Source organism: Melopsittacus undulatus, chromosome 3 (genome assembly GCF_012275295.1).
Source record: "Melopsittacus undulatus isolate bMelUnd1 chromosome 3, bMelUnd1.mat.Z, whole genome shotgun sequence".
NCBI lineage: Eukaryota > Metazoa > Chordata > Aves > Psittaciformes > Psittaculidae > Melopsittacus > Melopsittacus undulatus.
This window is the reverse complement of record NC_047529.1, coordinates 89,935,498-89,951,155: the sequence shown is the minus strand read 5'-3', so window position 1 is coordinate 89,951,155 and position 15,658 is coordinate 89,935,498. Positions and strand designations below refer to the sequence as shown.

The 15,658-nt window shown below is 41.3% G+C and overlaps 1 protein-coding gene across 2 annotated transcripts; it reads right to left on the bottom strand.

Moving 5' to 3' along the window:
- Positions 1-403: 403 nt before the first annotated feature.
- Positions 404-14,040, bottom strand: NTPCR (nucleoside-triphosphatase, cancer-related). 2 transcript variants are annotated; one of them, XM_005145986.4, is made up of 5 exons: positions 13,923-14,040; positions 10,913-11,075; positions 9,761-9,857; positions 6,265-6,474; positions 404-1,848 (listed from the first exon to the last, which is right to left on the bottom strand). In XM_005145986.4, the coding sequence occupies exons 1-5, from the start codon at positions 13,954-13,956 to the stop codon at positions 1,780-1,782; spliced, it is 573 nt and encodes a 190-aa protein (XP_005146043.2). In that variant the 5' UTR covers positions 13,957-14,040; the 3' UTR covers positions 404-1,779. The 2 variants fall into 2 exon arrangements, with proteins under 2 accessions (XP_005146043.2, XP_030902122.2); XM_031046262.2 differs by having other exon boundaries at positions 6,427-6,474.
- Between the last annotated feature and the right edge of the window lie 1,618 nt (positions 14,041-15,658).

Below are 15,658 nucleotides of genomic sequence, written 5' to 3'. Positions count from 1 at the left end.
TTGCTAGACTTTGGGTAATTATTTAATAATTGAAAAAACTATTCTTTTGCAGCGTATTTTACAGCTTAAGAGACTTAACACTGAAAGAGTAGGACATCCAACACTTAAGTGCAGAGAGGTTTCTGTTTGAAAGTCTATGGCACATAGCCCTTAAAAGGTTTCCTTTGGTCCAAAGTCCTTTGCCTCTAACAAGGTGTCATGTCTGAGCAGGATGCCTGAAGCAATTAAGGGATTACTGCCCCTTCAGGGCACAGCCCTATTTTGCAAAATGCAGCCAGAAGCTTAAGGGAGTGGGACCCAAAAAGGAGTTATTTTTTCCCAAATATAATGACAATACTACCATCCAAATGGATTTGGGCAGAATGGTAGTGTAATGGCGCAGTCAAAAAACAAGGTCATGCCATCCTTTAACATGGCATTTACTTCCTACCATCTGGAGAGCAACAGTTTGTACAGGCCCTTGTTCTGAATATGGGAAATAAAAAGGACATTCCCTCCATGCTCCAAGCTGTTTCCCGAACACCTGTAAAAATGCCTGTTCCCATCTAGTCCCCTCAAAACTCTGGGTGTCAGTTTTACAGAAACAAATAACTAAAACGACATTTGAAAATGCCTTTAAATAGTCTTGCTTATTTTAACAGTTGTTGAGCAGAACAGAAAAAAAGAACAACTAAATTCTCAACAACTTTTTACAGCCAGAGATGATTATAAACTGTGCAATGAAAAAGCGTGCACCTGGGAAGGAATTCTGCTTTCACAACACATGAAACTGATTAAGTGGTAGCATTTTTCCTGAAGACATCTGCACAACTCATAGGGAAACACATTGTCTAATATGCTGAAACACTTCTTATTTCATCATTAACATTGTACAGAATTGAATAAGAAAAAAAACACCAAACAAAAAGTATCAATAAACATAACAGATTGTAAAACCTATATAGACAAATGAGGTTATTTAATATACTGTTAAGTCAATCCCTACTTAATAAACTCTACATGAAAACACAAGTTGAGATTTGACTGAACTTCATGGACTTGAAGATTTACATATGCAACTTTTTTAAGTAGGTGCAAGGCACGACTGCCATCAGAAACTTGAAAATAAATCCAAAATGAAGCCCTCTTATCAATTACTCTCTGGGTTTACAGTACTTGGGAGAGGGCAACACTGGTTATTTTTCCTCCTCATGCAGAATTCTGTTAATGTCACTTAGTTAGGACTACAGGAATTTTCCTTGAACTGGAAAGACCACAAGGAAAGCACCTGCTTATTCCTTTTACCTCATTAATAGTCAGCACCCATGTTGAATCACACTTGGAAACACATGAGCTGGGTCACTGGCAGCAAAGATACTTCTACATAAACCAGGCAGAGTGCACGTACATCTTGGGCAGGGCTCTGTTTTGTTATACCAGGTCGAAGTTCCCCATGCTGAATTGCTATCTAGCAGAACACACCACACCACACTCTGAAAGACTAAGATGCTTTTGCATGGTGTAACTAGAATGAGAGTCAGACCACCTAACTTCCAAATACCCAGATCAGAACAGGATATTAACTACGCATCTGTTCAAATTTTTGAATGGATCAGCTTGTAAACTGAATAAACAAGAAGCCTGCTAGCTCATTTTCACATTTTAGAGCATTACCAGCTTTACTTTGCTCCAGTAGAGCCTCCAGGGACTAAAGCAGGAAGGACAGACTAGAACATCCACAAAACCTTGTAATGTTTTGTTGAAATAAAAGCTTTAGTGTTTATAGGCAACAAAATGTCTTCATTTTCTGCAGGATTCAACAGCTGCCAAGATATCTTGAAAAATGCTGTTTCTGTTTTCTTTAGTAACCTGGAGAAAGAGAAATTAAAACTGATGTAATTTGATGAATAACCTCTATATCAGTGTTTACTTCAAAAGCAAAGCAGAAATTCAAATGCATTTCTTTCTCAGTGAAGGAATGCTGAGTGTCAAACACCTGCCACCTTCTGCTACTGAGAACACAATAAGCTAAAGCCACAAACTTGCATATGTAATTGCACATTCAGTGATCTTTTTGATTTAATCATCCATGGTATTTTGCTGTATTATTCAGGGCTTGAATAACTAACAAGAATCACTAGAAGAACCAGCATGTACTTTTGTCATTACTAGAAATCCTTTTCAATTACCAAACATAATTTTCCTACTATGAAGTAGTTCTTATGCCTTCAGTACTTGAAAGGGTTGTGACTATTAAGATGACAGATCTAGTCAAAAACATGTGTAATTAAAAAAATTAGAACAGGCTAAGTAGCACAACTCTCTATTCTGAGAAGCCTTAGCATTGCAGGATAGAAACACAGAGGTGGTGGGGGGTATAAATTACACCTTCTTGATAGACTGGGTACAGATACAGAGCCCAATCACCCACTGTGCATTACTCAACCAAAACCTGGGGAAATGGCTGGGGTGGTGAGAGGGTTAACAAGCAATTATGAAGTGTCAGCAACAGCCTCATTCTAAAAAGCCTGAGGAATTTTCCCAACTGTTCAATCCCTGCAAAGAGGGCAGGAAAAACTCAGACAAAGACAGAAGAGAAAAAGGAAAAAAAAAAAGTAAGGGCATTTATATTTTTAACAAAGTTTGAGAAATGCTGCTTGATGAGGAAGGAGACACCACACTATGCATGGCATAAACCTCTCTACCAGCAAGGTTTCACTGCTTTCCTTGTAGCTGCATTTAAGGTTTGTATCCCTTCCATCCCTTCCAGTACTACAGTCAATTCTGAACAGGAGAAAGTATTACTGTTGTTGTTTTTATTATTACTAAATGGGAGCCTATTGCTATTTACAGCATTTAGATAGGATGTCTGGAAACTAACACTGTAAACCTATAGATGGTGGCCCTGCCTATGCCACTTGAATTCAACAGAGATCATCAACATGGGGCTGATGAAAAAGTGACATAAAAAAAAACAATCAAACAAAAAAAGCCAACCAAACCCAAAGGAAGGGAAGATCTGCCTGAAAATATTGCTGGTTTTATTAAGTATCATTCCAAGCCTATTGTAAGATAAACAGAAAACCCCATAACAACAAAGACAGCAAGACAACAAAGAATGAAATTGCTCTTCAATAAGGGTATTGAGAGACCCCAAGGTAAACAAGGCATAGAGCATAGATCAGCCAAACTCACCACAAGTGTCCTGATATCCTGATTTTCAAAAGACCTTCTAAACATTTTATAGCTCTTCCCACTGTCTCAAAGCCAACAAAAACTATAGTACATTTTAACTCTCCTTCTTCCATATCTACATGCCAGAAGTCCAGTGAGAGCACAGAGAAAGTGTCAAGTGCTGGGAAATTTTCACAACTCTTTTACAAAGGCTGCTTCATAGGTAGAGGTCTCCTCTTAAGATCTGGAGACATTCAGTGCAGGCACCTTTTCCAGAGAGAACCAATCTCCCAGTATCTTTATCAAGTGCACAAACAGATGGGTACCTCTTTAGGCAGGGAGCTGAAAATAACTGTAGACGCTGCTTATTCTAAGCATTTAGGTGATTTGGAGGAAAGTACCACCTAGACTCCAAGCAGGAAACAGTAGAGGACAAAAGCTTTATTCCCCAACTGTTAAGAGTACCATCAAGAAACCCCTCTTGTGCAATCTCTTCAAATGGAATCCTTTTCTTCTTCTGATCCATGTAGCTATTTATTTTCTTTCTTAAGAGGCATATGCAATCAAATTTAACTAATGGATTTCATGGAAGCAAAATTAATAAATGGGAAAGTGGGAGGAAATGAGTATGTGCCAGCTTCTAAGGATAATCTGATCCTATTTATGATGCTGTCTGCAAAACTACACAGACTATATCATTACTTCTGCAGTGCTAAAAGAGCCTCTATAGTTTCACTGGAAAGTTTAGTTCTCAGCAAAATGGGACTGGGCAACAATGGAAAGAAATGTGTTAAATAGCAGAGCCCCTCCCATTAAGTGCTTTAAGCATAATAAATTAAACATTTGGGACCAAATCGTCAAATGCTTTTAAGGGTATCTGGGCCCATTTACACCAACTGTATGTGCTTTCAAGACAAAAGGGACTGTAAAACCCTGAACAGCTGTCTCTCTGCTCTCAGTGTCAAACATCAGAACTCTCCTCCTGACAGTAAGAGAAGAATGACAAAACTCTACTGAGTTACTCGAGTGGAGCCTAACTCCATATGAAGCGACAAAGCAGGCGTAACTTTTTTGGAAAGTGGCCACCTACTCCTGCGCACTTCGAGGCACCATAAAAGTTAGTAAGAAATTACTGACCATGAGCTTATTTGGACACTCCAGGTTCTCCCCAAGAAACAGTCCTTGAAGAATACAGCTGGTGATTCTGTATTTACTTCAGCTAGTAACACCTCTGACTCCCCAAGGGCAGGTTCTGTTCCTACTCAGGCACACGTTTTAACCAGCTGGGTAAGAACACATCTTGTGTCACTGGAGCAAGTGAGACAAATGCTCTCCTGCATAAGACTTCAGCACAGCAGGTCTCTGCCACCTAGGAACTATTGCAGTCTGCCACACATTTCACACCCATGCTTTTGGCTAATGGATTCACCAGAGAATTCTACTTAAACAGAAACCTGCACCTCCTAATCTCAGAAGCATAAACAGGATGGCTCATTTTTGCAGTAAAGAACACACTGCTCCATTGACATTTACAGGAAGACTTCCACTGGCTGCAGTTGGTATTTAAGAGAAAGGTGTCTCAGCAGACTGATATAGCTAGCAACTTGGGGCTGAGTGGCATATGCCCTCAGAACACCATCCTTAAAGGGAGACAGTAGAAGCCTCAAAAGCTTCCCTGAGAGCCAAATGCTGTTTTTTAGCACCCTGTTTCCTCCTCACACACTAGCCCACTATTGTCTTGTCATGACTGCAGTGTAAGTACCGAACATCTGTTACTTTCAGTGATGCATTCTCCATTCCCTCTTCCCCAGTCATACCACTGTAAAGCAAGCTGTATAAAATTCACATTCACATGCATCCCTGTTCAGTAGCCTAACAACACACATTAGCTTGTCAGTAGGAAACCTGAGGTTTCATCTCTGACAGGAATGGTAGGAACTGAATGCTTACATGAGTAAAGGAATCTTGTCTCGTCTTTGCTCATAGGGTTGCTTTAGCACTTAATAGGCATTTAATTTAAAAAACAGAAACTGAAGATGATAATGTGACCACCAACAAAAAAAAAAAAAAGGCTGAGGAGCTTCTCTGAACTCTACAGGTTTTTGAGTCTCACTTTGAAAAGCAAAAAAGAAGATGGAGGGTTTGTTTTCTCTGTAATAATTAAGATCATTCAATGTAAATTGTTGAGATATTGCATTTTCCTTCCTGATGCACTTGGATAAAAATGAAGTAAGCATTCTCACTGTGACATGCATCTGATAAAGAACAGGCTACATCAGTATACTGCTCTACAGCATATTAACCCTGCTACTAAGCCAAGATGTTTACCTCCCACTTCCTGAATTTGTAATTTATAGTTCAGTTTTGGATATATAGCCTTATTGTCTCCTACAAATAGTACACTGAGTAGAAAAAGAAACCAAAAGAGTGGGGGCTGCATTTAGCTTGGTTTTGTGAAACATCCAGGACACTCGCAGATGTTAAGGAAACTTCACACATGTATTCCTGTGAACAGGCTACGTTTTGTTGTGGTTAAGTTTTTGCAAACCTCCCTATAAGTGATCACAAATGCACTTTGAGACCCTAATATTCTGAAAATTATGTCTGTAAAAGTAACATAATGAATTTTAAAATTGATTCACTGACTCCATTTACAAGTGTCTGTCCTCTAGAAGTGATTTCTGCAAACTCCACTACATTTTTTTTCCCTTGAATATGATTATTAGTAACACTTCTGCATGCTAGTCTAAAAAAGAAAGTTCAAAAATCTGACTGTACTTCGAAAGATTTAACTCTCAGGAACAATGAATGCATATATGGCAATAATACTACAGCAAGAAAACCTTTTAAAACAGCTATATCATTACTTCTGCAGCCCCTCGCAAGCCAAGCCAGCTGTGTAAGACTGATATGGTGTCAAATGTGAGGGTTTTTTCTTTTTTAATAAGGTGAACACCTGCCCATTAAGAATAAAATGGAAACTGAAAAGCTTATTTCATATAAGCTACCCACAGCTACGAACCGGTTGTAACAACTAGTTTTTAAGCAGAACAAAATACAAATGAGCAACCTAGAACAGAAGACTCTTTAAGGGTATTAAATATTACTCACATTGAACACTTTAACATCTTTTCTATTTCTTATTTCTTCAACAAGATCCAGTGGCTTTCCCTTAGGTACTGGAATAGTTCCAAGCACCACAGTCCCTGAGCAGGCGAGCGTTTGACGAACAGTTTGAATAAAAGCCTGGCTGAAGAGTTCCATTTTACCAACCTCATCTATGACGTAAACTTTTTTCTCTGCATCACTGCCATGGTTTACCTGTGGAAAATTGCATCAAGAGACTGTAAACAATACTTAGAACAAGTAGCAGTAATAATTTCTATGCTAATAAAAGAAATAACTCCAAAAAAAATCAATTCGATTGTAATATAGGTGGGAATTAGAGAAGTCAAAGCTGCTGCTGGTGACAGACTTACAAATCTATCATTTCTATTTCAGCATAGATTTTTCGAAAGATGAAAATATATATACTGCATAAATGCTGACTATGATATAAAATATCCATAATATCAGTTTTCCTTCAAAGCAGAATTCTCACAGTGGTCCTATATGAGCTGACAATTGTAAACTGCATGTTGTCTACTAGCAGCCATCAATCAATCTGAGGGACACCAATTTTTCAAACTTCAGTCTTCCCATTAAATTATGCATTTAGAATAGACGAATATCCACAGAAGTATTTAAAACAAAATATAAAAGATTTGCATTAAATTTGTATTTGGAAGTTTCTCTTCTTGTAGCTGGGTCAAATAATGGTCAAAACTAGCATTTCTCTCAAAATAACTGGCTTTCTTCTAAGCTAACTGGATAAGAATCAAGCTATTTCCAAGCCTCTCTCACATCAGAGCAGTCATCTTCCATTTCTTTGTCAAGACAAAGCTCATTCTATAGTCCTACCATCCCCCTGGATTGCAGGATAGGCACCATACTAGCAACTGATCATATGTGTGGTTTGTTTGCTTTTTTTAGAAAGTGAATACTGTGCCAAACAGCACCCTGCTGCAGAGTGGTGTGAGCAGCAGGGAAGTCTAAGAGGGAACTTAGGTGAATGCCACTGAAGAAAACGCAATTTGGAAAGCAGAGGAACTTTTCAGCAGAAAAGGAAGTGCACCTATCCTCTCTTGGTAAAAGTAACCTTGAACTGTACTCCACCACTTACAGAAGTGAGGAGGAAATCAACTCAAGTCAAAACATCACTGTAGATTCATGAATATATACCAATACCAGCCATATCACACAGAACGTAAAAAAAGAAGGAAAAAAATAAATTGTAATATTTTCCCCTGTGAAGGCAAAGTATTTGTTTCTGGGAAAGTGGAAGAAGCGTATAACATGCATTCTAAAATCTTTTCAAGCTAAGTCTCTGCTGAGTAGCTGTTTTATCTAAAATCCTTTTATAGATCAGTGAGCTAAAAAGCAAATACTAGTCACACACAGAGAAGCAGAACATTTTGCTTTGAAAAAAACACACTCAGTCCTGCCTGGTAAAGTTTTCAGACCTGAGAGATCATACACTATAGGATCTACCCCTGTTCTTACTGCACTGTCATGGTTTAAACCCAGTCAGCCATAAATCACGCAGTTGCTCTCTCAGTCCCCCCTCTTTTCTTCCCCCACCCCCCTCCTGGAGGGATGGGGAGGAGATCAAAAGAATGCAACTCCCACAGGTTGAGATAAGAACAGTTTAATAACTAAGGTATAACACAAACCACTGCTGCTACCACCAATAATAATGGTAAAGGGAATAACAAGGGAAGACAATACAACACCTCACCACCTGCCGACTGGTAACTCGCCCCACCCCACCAAACAGAGCACTGACTGATACCTAGTCCAACCCCACAGTGCCCCAGCCCTTCTGGGTAACTCTCAGTTACATTCTGGGCATGACGTGCTGTGGTATGGAATACCTCTTTGGATAGTTTGGGTCAGGTGTCCTGTCTGCTTCCTCCCGGCTTCCCCTCCTCCTTGGTAGAGCATGAGGCTCACAAAGTCCTTGGTCAGTCTAAACATTTGAGCAGTAACTAAAAACATCAGTGTTATCAGCACTGTTCCCAGGCTGAAAGTCAAAAACACAGCACTGCATCAGCTACTAAGAAGGAGAAAAATAACTGCTCTTGCTGAACCCAGGACATGCAGTGAATGAGATCCAAGCCTTACGAGCTAAATCTGTCCTGAAGACTAAATGGGCAAATGCCTACTCTGTGCTGCTCTCTGATCAAACCAGACCATACCTATGACTCTCCTGCCCTCATTCTTCTTCATTTCTTGTTTCTGTTCTATGATATTCCTCACTCTCCTCAACTTCCATTTTGCGCCACTTACATACATGACTGCATTCCCACAAAACTGATTAACAGCACTTTCAATGACAAAGCCATTTAACAACCAGAAAAACTCAACAGTGCTAACATAGCAAGATCTCTCCTGGACTTCACATAAAGACAATCAGTAAAAGGATTCTGAGTATGGTGCTGGCTTAATGAAGTCTGTTTTATTAAACTATCTTTCTATTTCCTAACATAGTAAATCAAGTTACAATGAAATTAAATAAATGAAAATATGCCCCATTTTATGCATATTTCCTTTCTTCCCCGCCCCCAACATTTCTGCTTCCCTGCTCTCAGACTTTAATGTTTCTTGACAAAAACAAGAATCAGATCCTCAACCTCATTTTTGCTCCTTGCACCTCTGGTTGTTTGGTTTTTTTTCTCTTTCAAAGTTCAAACAAGAAGTCTCTTCTTCCTTGGCCCCTTGAGCTTTGGCAGGGTAGAAAAATGACAATATAATCTTTTTAGTAGCGCAGTTCAGCAGCTGCTGCACACCGTTTGTGATGTGTTATTGCCAAAACCAGATCTGTTCTTGTTTAATTTTGGAGAGGGCAAAGGTAGGAGTGAGAGAGAGGAAGGAGAAGGCAAAAGACCATAACAAAATCTCAGGAGAAAGATAGGAAAAAGACCATGTAGAAAGTCTTGTCACAGTCAGAACACTCCTTGTGCAGCAGACTAATTATCTGGCTGCTATTATCACTTAAAACCTACCACTCTGCAGGTACTTCCACGGTGGTATTAAAAGTAACCACCAGATTCAAGAAACAAATGTTTCTACTGGAAGAAGATGGGAATTGGAACAAGAGGGGAAAAAAGGGCTGTAAAGAGCAGCAGTAAAAGCGTTTTTCTTGGACCCACTGACTCCACCCAGCTCTGTGCAGTAGAAACTCATGCCTTTCGTTTGCTTTCCAATATGCAAGACAGTGGCATTGGAAGAAACTTCCTATCAACTATCTCTCAGGCTGAGGAGGTCCTGCTCACAGAGTGATGTCAGATCAGGAATGAGTGGGGACTGTAATCTCCCCAAACACCATGTTAAACACAAAAGAACAAGTCAGATTTTCCCCTCCAGCTTCCTGATGTTAATCGGAATAAGCAATACAAAAGAAATAGGCCACTTACTAATATCCAAAACTAGTGCTCTAGAAGGGCCTTCCAATAACACTGATTATCATAAAGCATCGATTTTTCAGCAGCTTTGACAGAATACTCACATTTCTCAGCATAGGTAGAACCAACTGCTCAAATGAAACAACATCTACAACATACTGTCCAACCCGATATTCACGTCTTGAAGCAGAAGAATCAGAACTGAATTTGAAAAAAAGAAAAAGATATACAATTCCTTTTAAGTAATGAGTTTAGTGAAAATTCACTGCAGTCATTTAAAGTGGATTTATGAAAAGTTATCCTAATAAGTCAAATCCCCTCCATTAAGTCACATTGCAGCAAGCACACTATCAGGTAATAAATTCAGCATAAGCTATCTTCACAACTATGCAAGCTCCAATTTGAACAGTATAAGGAAGGACAATGGGATCTAAAAGCCAGAAGGTATATTTACAGTGAAATCAAGATACATGCCTGCAGTTCAGATCTTTGAATTTGGTGACATTACAGACACAGCAGTTGCCCCAACCCCACTATGGGCTGCAAAATCCCTAAGCAATCTCAGAAAAATACCCAGTTTGCCTCTGCTGCATCACACTATCCTATGCAAACTTCCTTTATTACCAGCATGCAAATTATTTAGTAAAATCACCTATGTCTGAAGGAGGTGCTAGCAGCAACCTGGACCTAGACTACATTTTGCACAAAGCATGAAAGGCTAAGTCAAACAGGAGAGACTGTGAGCCCCTCTGCACTTCAAGAGCACCTCACTCTTAGTGGGCATCCAAAGCTCTCTTTTTTTCCTAAAATTCACGTATGGATTTGGTGGGTCAGTCAGTGGCTCTGGAAAACAACGTTATATGCAATTTCTTTTTTATTTTCCACTTCTGTCTCTATAAATTAGCTTGTGGAAACAAAATATCTTCCTCCCTGACTACAAAAAGTTACTGCTGTAAACTAAGAGCTTTGGCCTCACAATAAAAGGCTCGGCAGTGCTTCCTTTCTATCTGGTGTAAAATAAGGAGTAAGAAAGAACACCCTTCCCTAGTACATTTTCAGTATTTCATTACGCAGTACAAACACTGTCTACATACACAATACAGGTGTCCTGGCTGATATAAGAACTGAACAAAGAACCTGACCATGAAAGCAGTATGTGTCCTGGAAATCTCCTTTTGGAAGAGCACTTAACATGCTGACAGGCTGGAGCAGAAGCATAAAACAATAGTCACTTGCAGTTATTAAAATCTCAGTACCTGACTCTAGATAATGGTCCTCGTTTTCCAGACAAAGTGACAACATCAAATCCTGTTCTCCTGCCACCTTCTCTAACTTCCTCTGTGTAAAATCCATCAATGGAAGTGCCTGCAGATTTTAGAGCTTGAGTGACTTTCTGGATCAAAGTAGTCTTTCCAACCCCTAAAAATGAAAAAACAAAAAGCACGCAGGATTAATCTTCTACATTAAAATCCCTTTTTTAATCATCACAGTAATGATTCAGTTCACCAGGAGCATTGATTACTTTCTGAAGTTTGCAAATTGCTTTTTTAAAATGGCAGGAAAGAACAGAAGCACCTTTTAAAGTTCATCCTGTACTGACACTTTATTATTTTATTAGCCTTTAAGAAGTGCGTCTACAGTGAAGTCATAACAGAATGGTACACGTATCCCAGACTGCCACTGAACTTTTTATCTTAGATAGCACACGGTCAAGCCACAAAGCTTGCCCCAAGGCAGGTAAATACACAAAATCCATACTTCTACACAACTGATATTCAAGCTAGCTGGAAGACTGACTGATGTATCTCCCTTTCTATCACTGCTGTTCACTACTCTTTAAAAACAGAGCTGAGTTTATCCCTCTTTCAGGTCATAAAGTCAAGGCTGATTGCTATTACCAGAAGCCTACCTGACACAAAGGACACACTACTTCTATTGATGTCCTAGAAATTGGAAGCACTCAGTGCCCCTGAGATCAGGACCTACATGGTAAAAAGTATTTCCAATAAGAAACATGCTTCTTATGCTAACTGAAGCACAAGGCTTTGACTAGATACGGGGAAAAGCTTTTTTTATCATGAAGACAATCAAGCCATGGGACAGGTTGCCCAGAGAAGCTATACCGTCTTCATGTTCTCTGTGGTTTTCAAGTCTTGACTAGCTAAAGCCTTGAATAATCTGGTCTGGCCTCATAGCTGACCCTCCTTTACATATCCTGAAGTCCCTTCTCACATGAATTATCCTGTGTTCCTATTTTCATACCCTGACACAGACCCTTAAAACCCTGGCCACCAGATGCTTACTGGCACAGTCTGATGGACCTTCTACAGTGTGAACATCAGCCATGTTCCAGACACCTTCTCTTACCACAAAGAATCTATTTTTTCTCCTTTATGATTGTATACATACTTCCATTGACAATCTCCTTTTAAACTCAACTTTATCGCCTCACACAAAATTTAGTGCTATCACTTAACTTTTAATAATTGCTGTAAAAAAGTCAGAAGATATAAAACATCCTGCAGAATAACCTTCAAATTCCTGGAGACAAGGCATATAGACCAAATGTAAGGTTCCCAACAGTGCCAACAGACGGCATTTTAGCATGTACATACACAATTCCTCGCTTAAGTTTTAAGCAGATTTAGGACCTACTTTCTTAGTAGTATCAACAACAAAACATTCTGTGGCTTCAAGGGCACCTAGTCAAACCATTAAGCAAACTTTTCAGAACTGAAGCCAAAGGGATTCCTGGCATTTGAACAACAATAAAATGACAACTGTGGCACTATCAGTATCTACCATCTTTCTTGTCTCTATAAGTTAATTCATACTAATGTGGCTAAGTAAATCTGCCATCTCTACTTTTGTTCACTCAATAAATTGCCAAAGAAAGCTAAAATGATTCAAACTAAGTTTAAGAAAGCTTAAAATTCTACAGCTAGCTAATCAAAACAGTACATTCCATTTCAGTTAAATGAACAGAGACAAGGCCTGAGCAAGCCTTCCTGGAGGGCTGCCTTCATTCAAGCAGACGGAAAGACAGAATGAGGGTGGTGGAATGTATTGCTATCTCAGCCTAGCAGAGCAATTAATTTTAAGTTAATCCCAGACAAGACAGGCATTGGCAAAAGCTTCACTAAAAGGATAATTAAGCCCACTGCTTTACTTCCAGTCACAAAAGAAAGCTTTGCAATTATAGTAACTGGCTTATTTATCAACCATTTAGCTGAACCCTCATAACTATATCCCACAAACTACTCCACCACTTCATTCAAGGTCCGCCTACCTGGGATACCAATTATTACCTATGATGATGATTTGACTTCATGAACAAAGATTTAGGAAGGGCTTTACCCATGCTTACTACAAGTGCACTGATGATTAAAAAGGCCAATGTGGACAGGCAAATCTGGTTGCAAAAAGCACAGTGAAAGGTCTCCTTAGGTGGTACAGGTGAGGCACAATTCTTTCTGCATTGTCTTTTCTCCTGGAGACTAGTTCTGCGTGTGTTCTCAAAGGAGACAACAGCGTTATGTATGGTGTGTCTCCAAGTCTCCCTTCTGGAGGCCAAGGTGGACCACTGATGGTAGTCAATATGGCCAAGGCTGAGGTATTGTTTCAGGGCGTCCTTACATCTCCTCTTTGGGGCACTTCTCTTGCAGCAGCCAGTGATGAATTCACCGTAAAACACAATCTTAGGGAGGTGGTGAGTCTCCATCCTGGAGATGTGCCCTGCCCAGCACAGCCGTGATTTCAGCAATACAGCCTTGATACTGGATAACTGAGCATTACTTAAGGTGCACGTGCTAAATTGCTATAATTAAGTTCCAGAAAAGGTGAGTGCTCAGAAATGTGTGCTGGTTGCAGCTTAACTCAAGCAAGTTAGCTGTCCAGGAGACTTTTTTTTTCCCTAACATCGAACTGCTGGAGCCAAACACAAAGCAGAAGCACCCAGAAACCTACATGCCATAGGATCAGATGCAGAGCTAAAACGGACTTTGACTAGGAGCAAACTAACGAATGCGGCGACTCTGACCTCCACTTCCACTCTGGGCCTAAACTAGGGCCCACCAGCAGGTGCCTTCCCTTGGCTGTAAGTGCTTCGCAGCCCCGTCAGTAGCACTACGGGCCGGGCCGGGCCGGGCCGAGCCGAGCCGAGCCGAGCCAAGCCAGGCCAGGCCAGGCACGGCCCGACCCCCGGGCAGCCCCTGCGGCGGCGGCAACTTCCCCACTCCCGTTCCTAGACTCCTCCTGCCCCGTTACCTGGGGGTCCCGTAAGAAAAACGTGCTTGGCCATGGCGGAAGCTGCAGAACATGCTCCACCTCCTCCGCACCAGACGCGGCCCGGCTGGCGGGAGTGACGAGCTGCACCGCCCCTCGCTCCGCCCCCGGGCCCGGGCCGGGCCGGCAAGACGCTGCCATCGCAGCCTTCAGCCTACGGGGTGGAGTCGACTGTGGTGTGGTGCTTGGGGGCGGTTGCAGTTGAGCAGCACGGAGTTCGGCTACCAATATGCATTCACCTCAGCACCCCATCGGCACTTTGGAAGGTGCCCGCCGCGAGTCACTGTACCGGGGGTGCCTGAGATGGCGGTTTTTGTGGCCCTGGGTTGCAGCAGCCGATGCGCGACATCCATCGACCAGTCCCGAAAGGGGATCGGGCGTTTACAGGGCCCAGGCTGGGGTTTACGTGCAAAGCCCGCACCGCTGCTGAGGAGACCGTGGCCTTCCCCATGGAGACCCCAGAGCAGGCCGCGTGTGCCGGCTGGCCGAGTCTTCCCGCCCCGAGGGAGGGAGCCGCCGTGGCCACAGGGGTCGGACGGTCGATGCTGAGGGTCGACTGGGCCCCCCCAGCCTGTGGCAGCCTCGGAGGCGCGGCCTGGAGATGGGTCGCTGCTGTGGTGCTTCCCAGGAGATGGACATCGTTTTAGGTTAGGGGAGAAGGGGAAAAACCAATTAGTTTACTAAATGTGAGTCAGCATTTTCTTTATCGAGTCAGCTTAACCTGCTCAGTTTCTGAGCATGTTAAGAAAGCTCTCCGTAGAGAACAGTAAACAATGTGCTCCAGGATGCAGCAAACCAGTCAATTAAAAGATGAAGGGGCTGTCTGATACTTCAGTGCATACAGCAAATGTAACTAGGGTGTTAATATGCAACTAGGGGACTGTTACGAAGCTGAGTGAATAGGGTCACAAATGAGAAGGCTTGGCAGGTTTAACAAGGACACTGCCAGATACCTGTCTGCATCTGGAAACATACTCATATATGATGTTTTATCATATATCATATGCTCTTTATTTGTTTAGGCTTGGGTGATGGGGAACTGTAAAACTGCAGGAAAAAAGATTTCTGTGTGGAAGGCTGCAGTGCACAGGTTGAAATCTGGGTGAGGTGATGGCCTACCACTGAAGTGTGCTGCTCCCTGCCTGGCCATAAGCACCAAAATGGTTACCCAAAAATACTGAGGTATGGAAGGGGTACATCTTGTTGATTGCTTGCTTCAGCTTAAATAGATCTCTTCAGGTTCAGCACATCCTTGTCTGGCTTTCATTTTCAGTAATTTCCCAAAGATTTATATGTTGTTAATCATTTTCACAAAGTCAGTATCCTTGTCAGCCAGGTGAAATCTATAGATCAGGAGGCAAAGTGTACATCACAGTAGACAGGTATCTCTGCATATTGAACAAAATATTTTTGATGCATATATCATATATGGCCACTCTTCTTTGCATTGTTTTTTATTTCTAGCAGGATGAAGAGCAGCCCTCTTTTAGTGATGTGCATCTTTAAAAATACAATACTTTCAGGGCATCTAGGATCAGTGTCTGTGTAGAGTAGCGGGTCACCTAAAAATGTGAAGGATGGAATCAGCTATTTCACTGTGTAATAAGAGTACCTTGTACCACTATGGTACTGGCTTCTGAGGAAAGCAAAGTCTATTTCAGTCTCAAGTTACACTCCAGTTAAGGGTCAACACCCTCATGAGGTAGAAATTATCATCA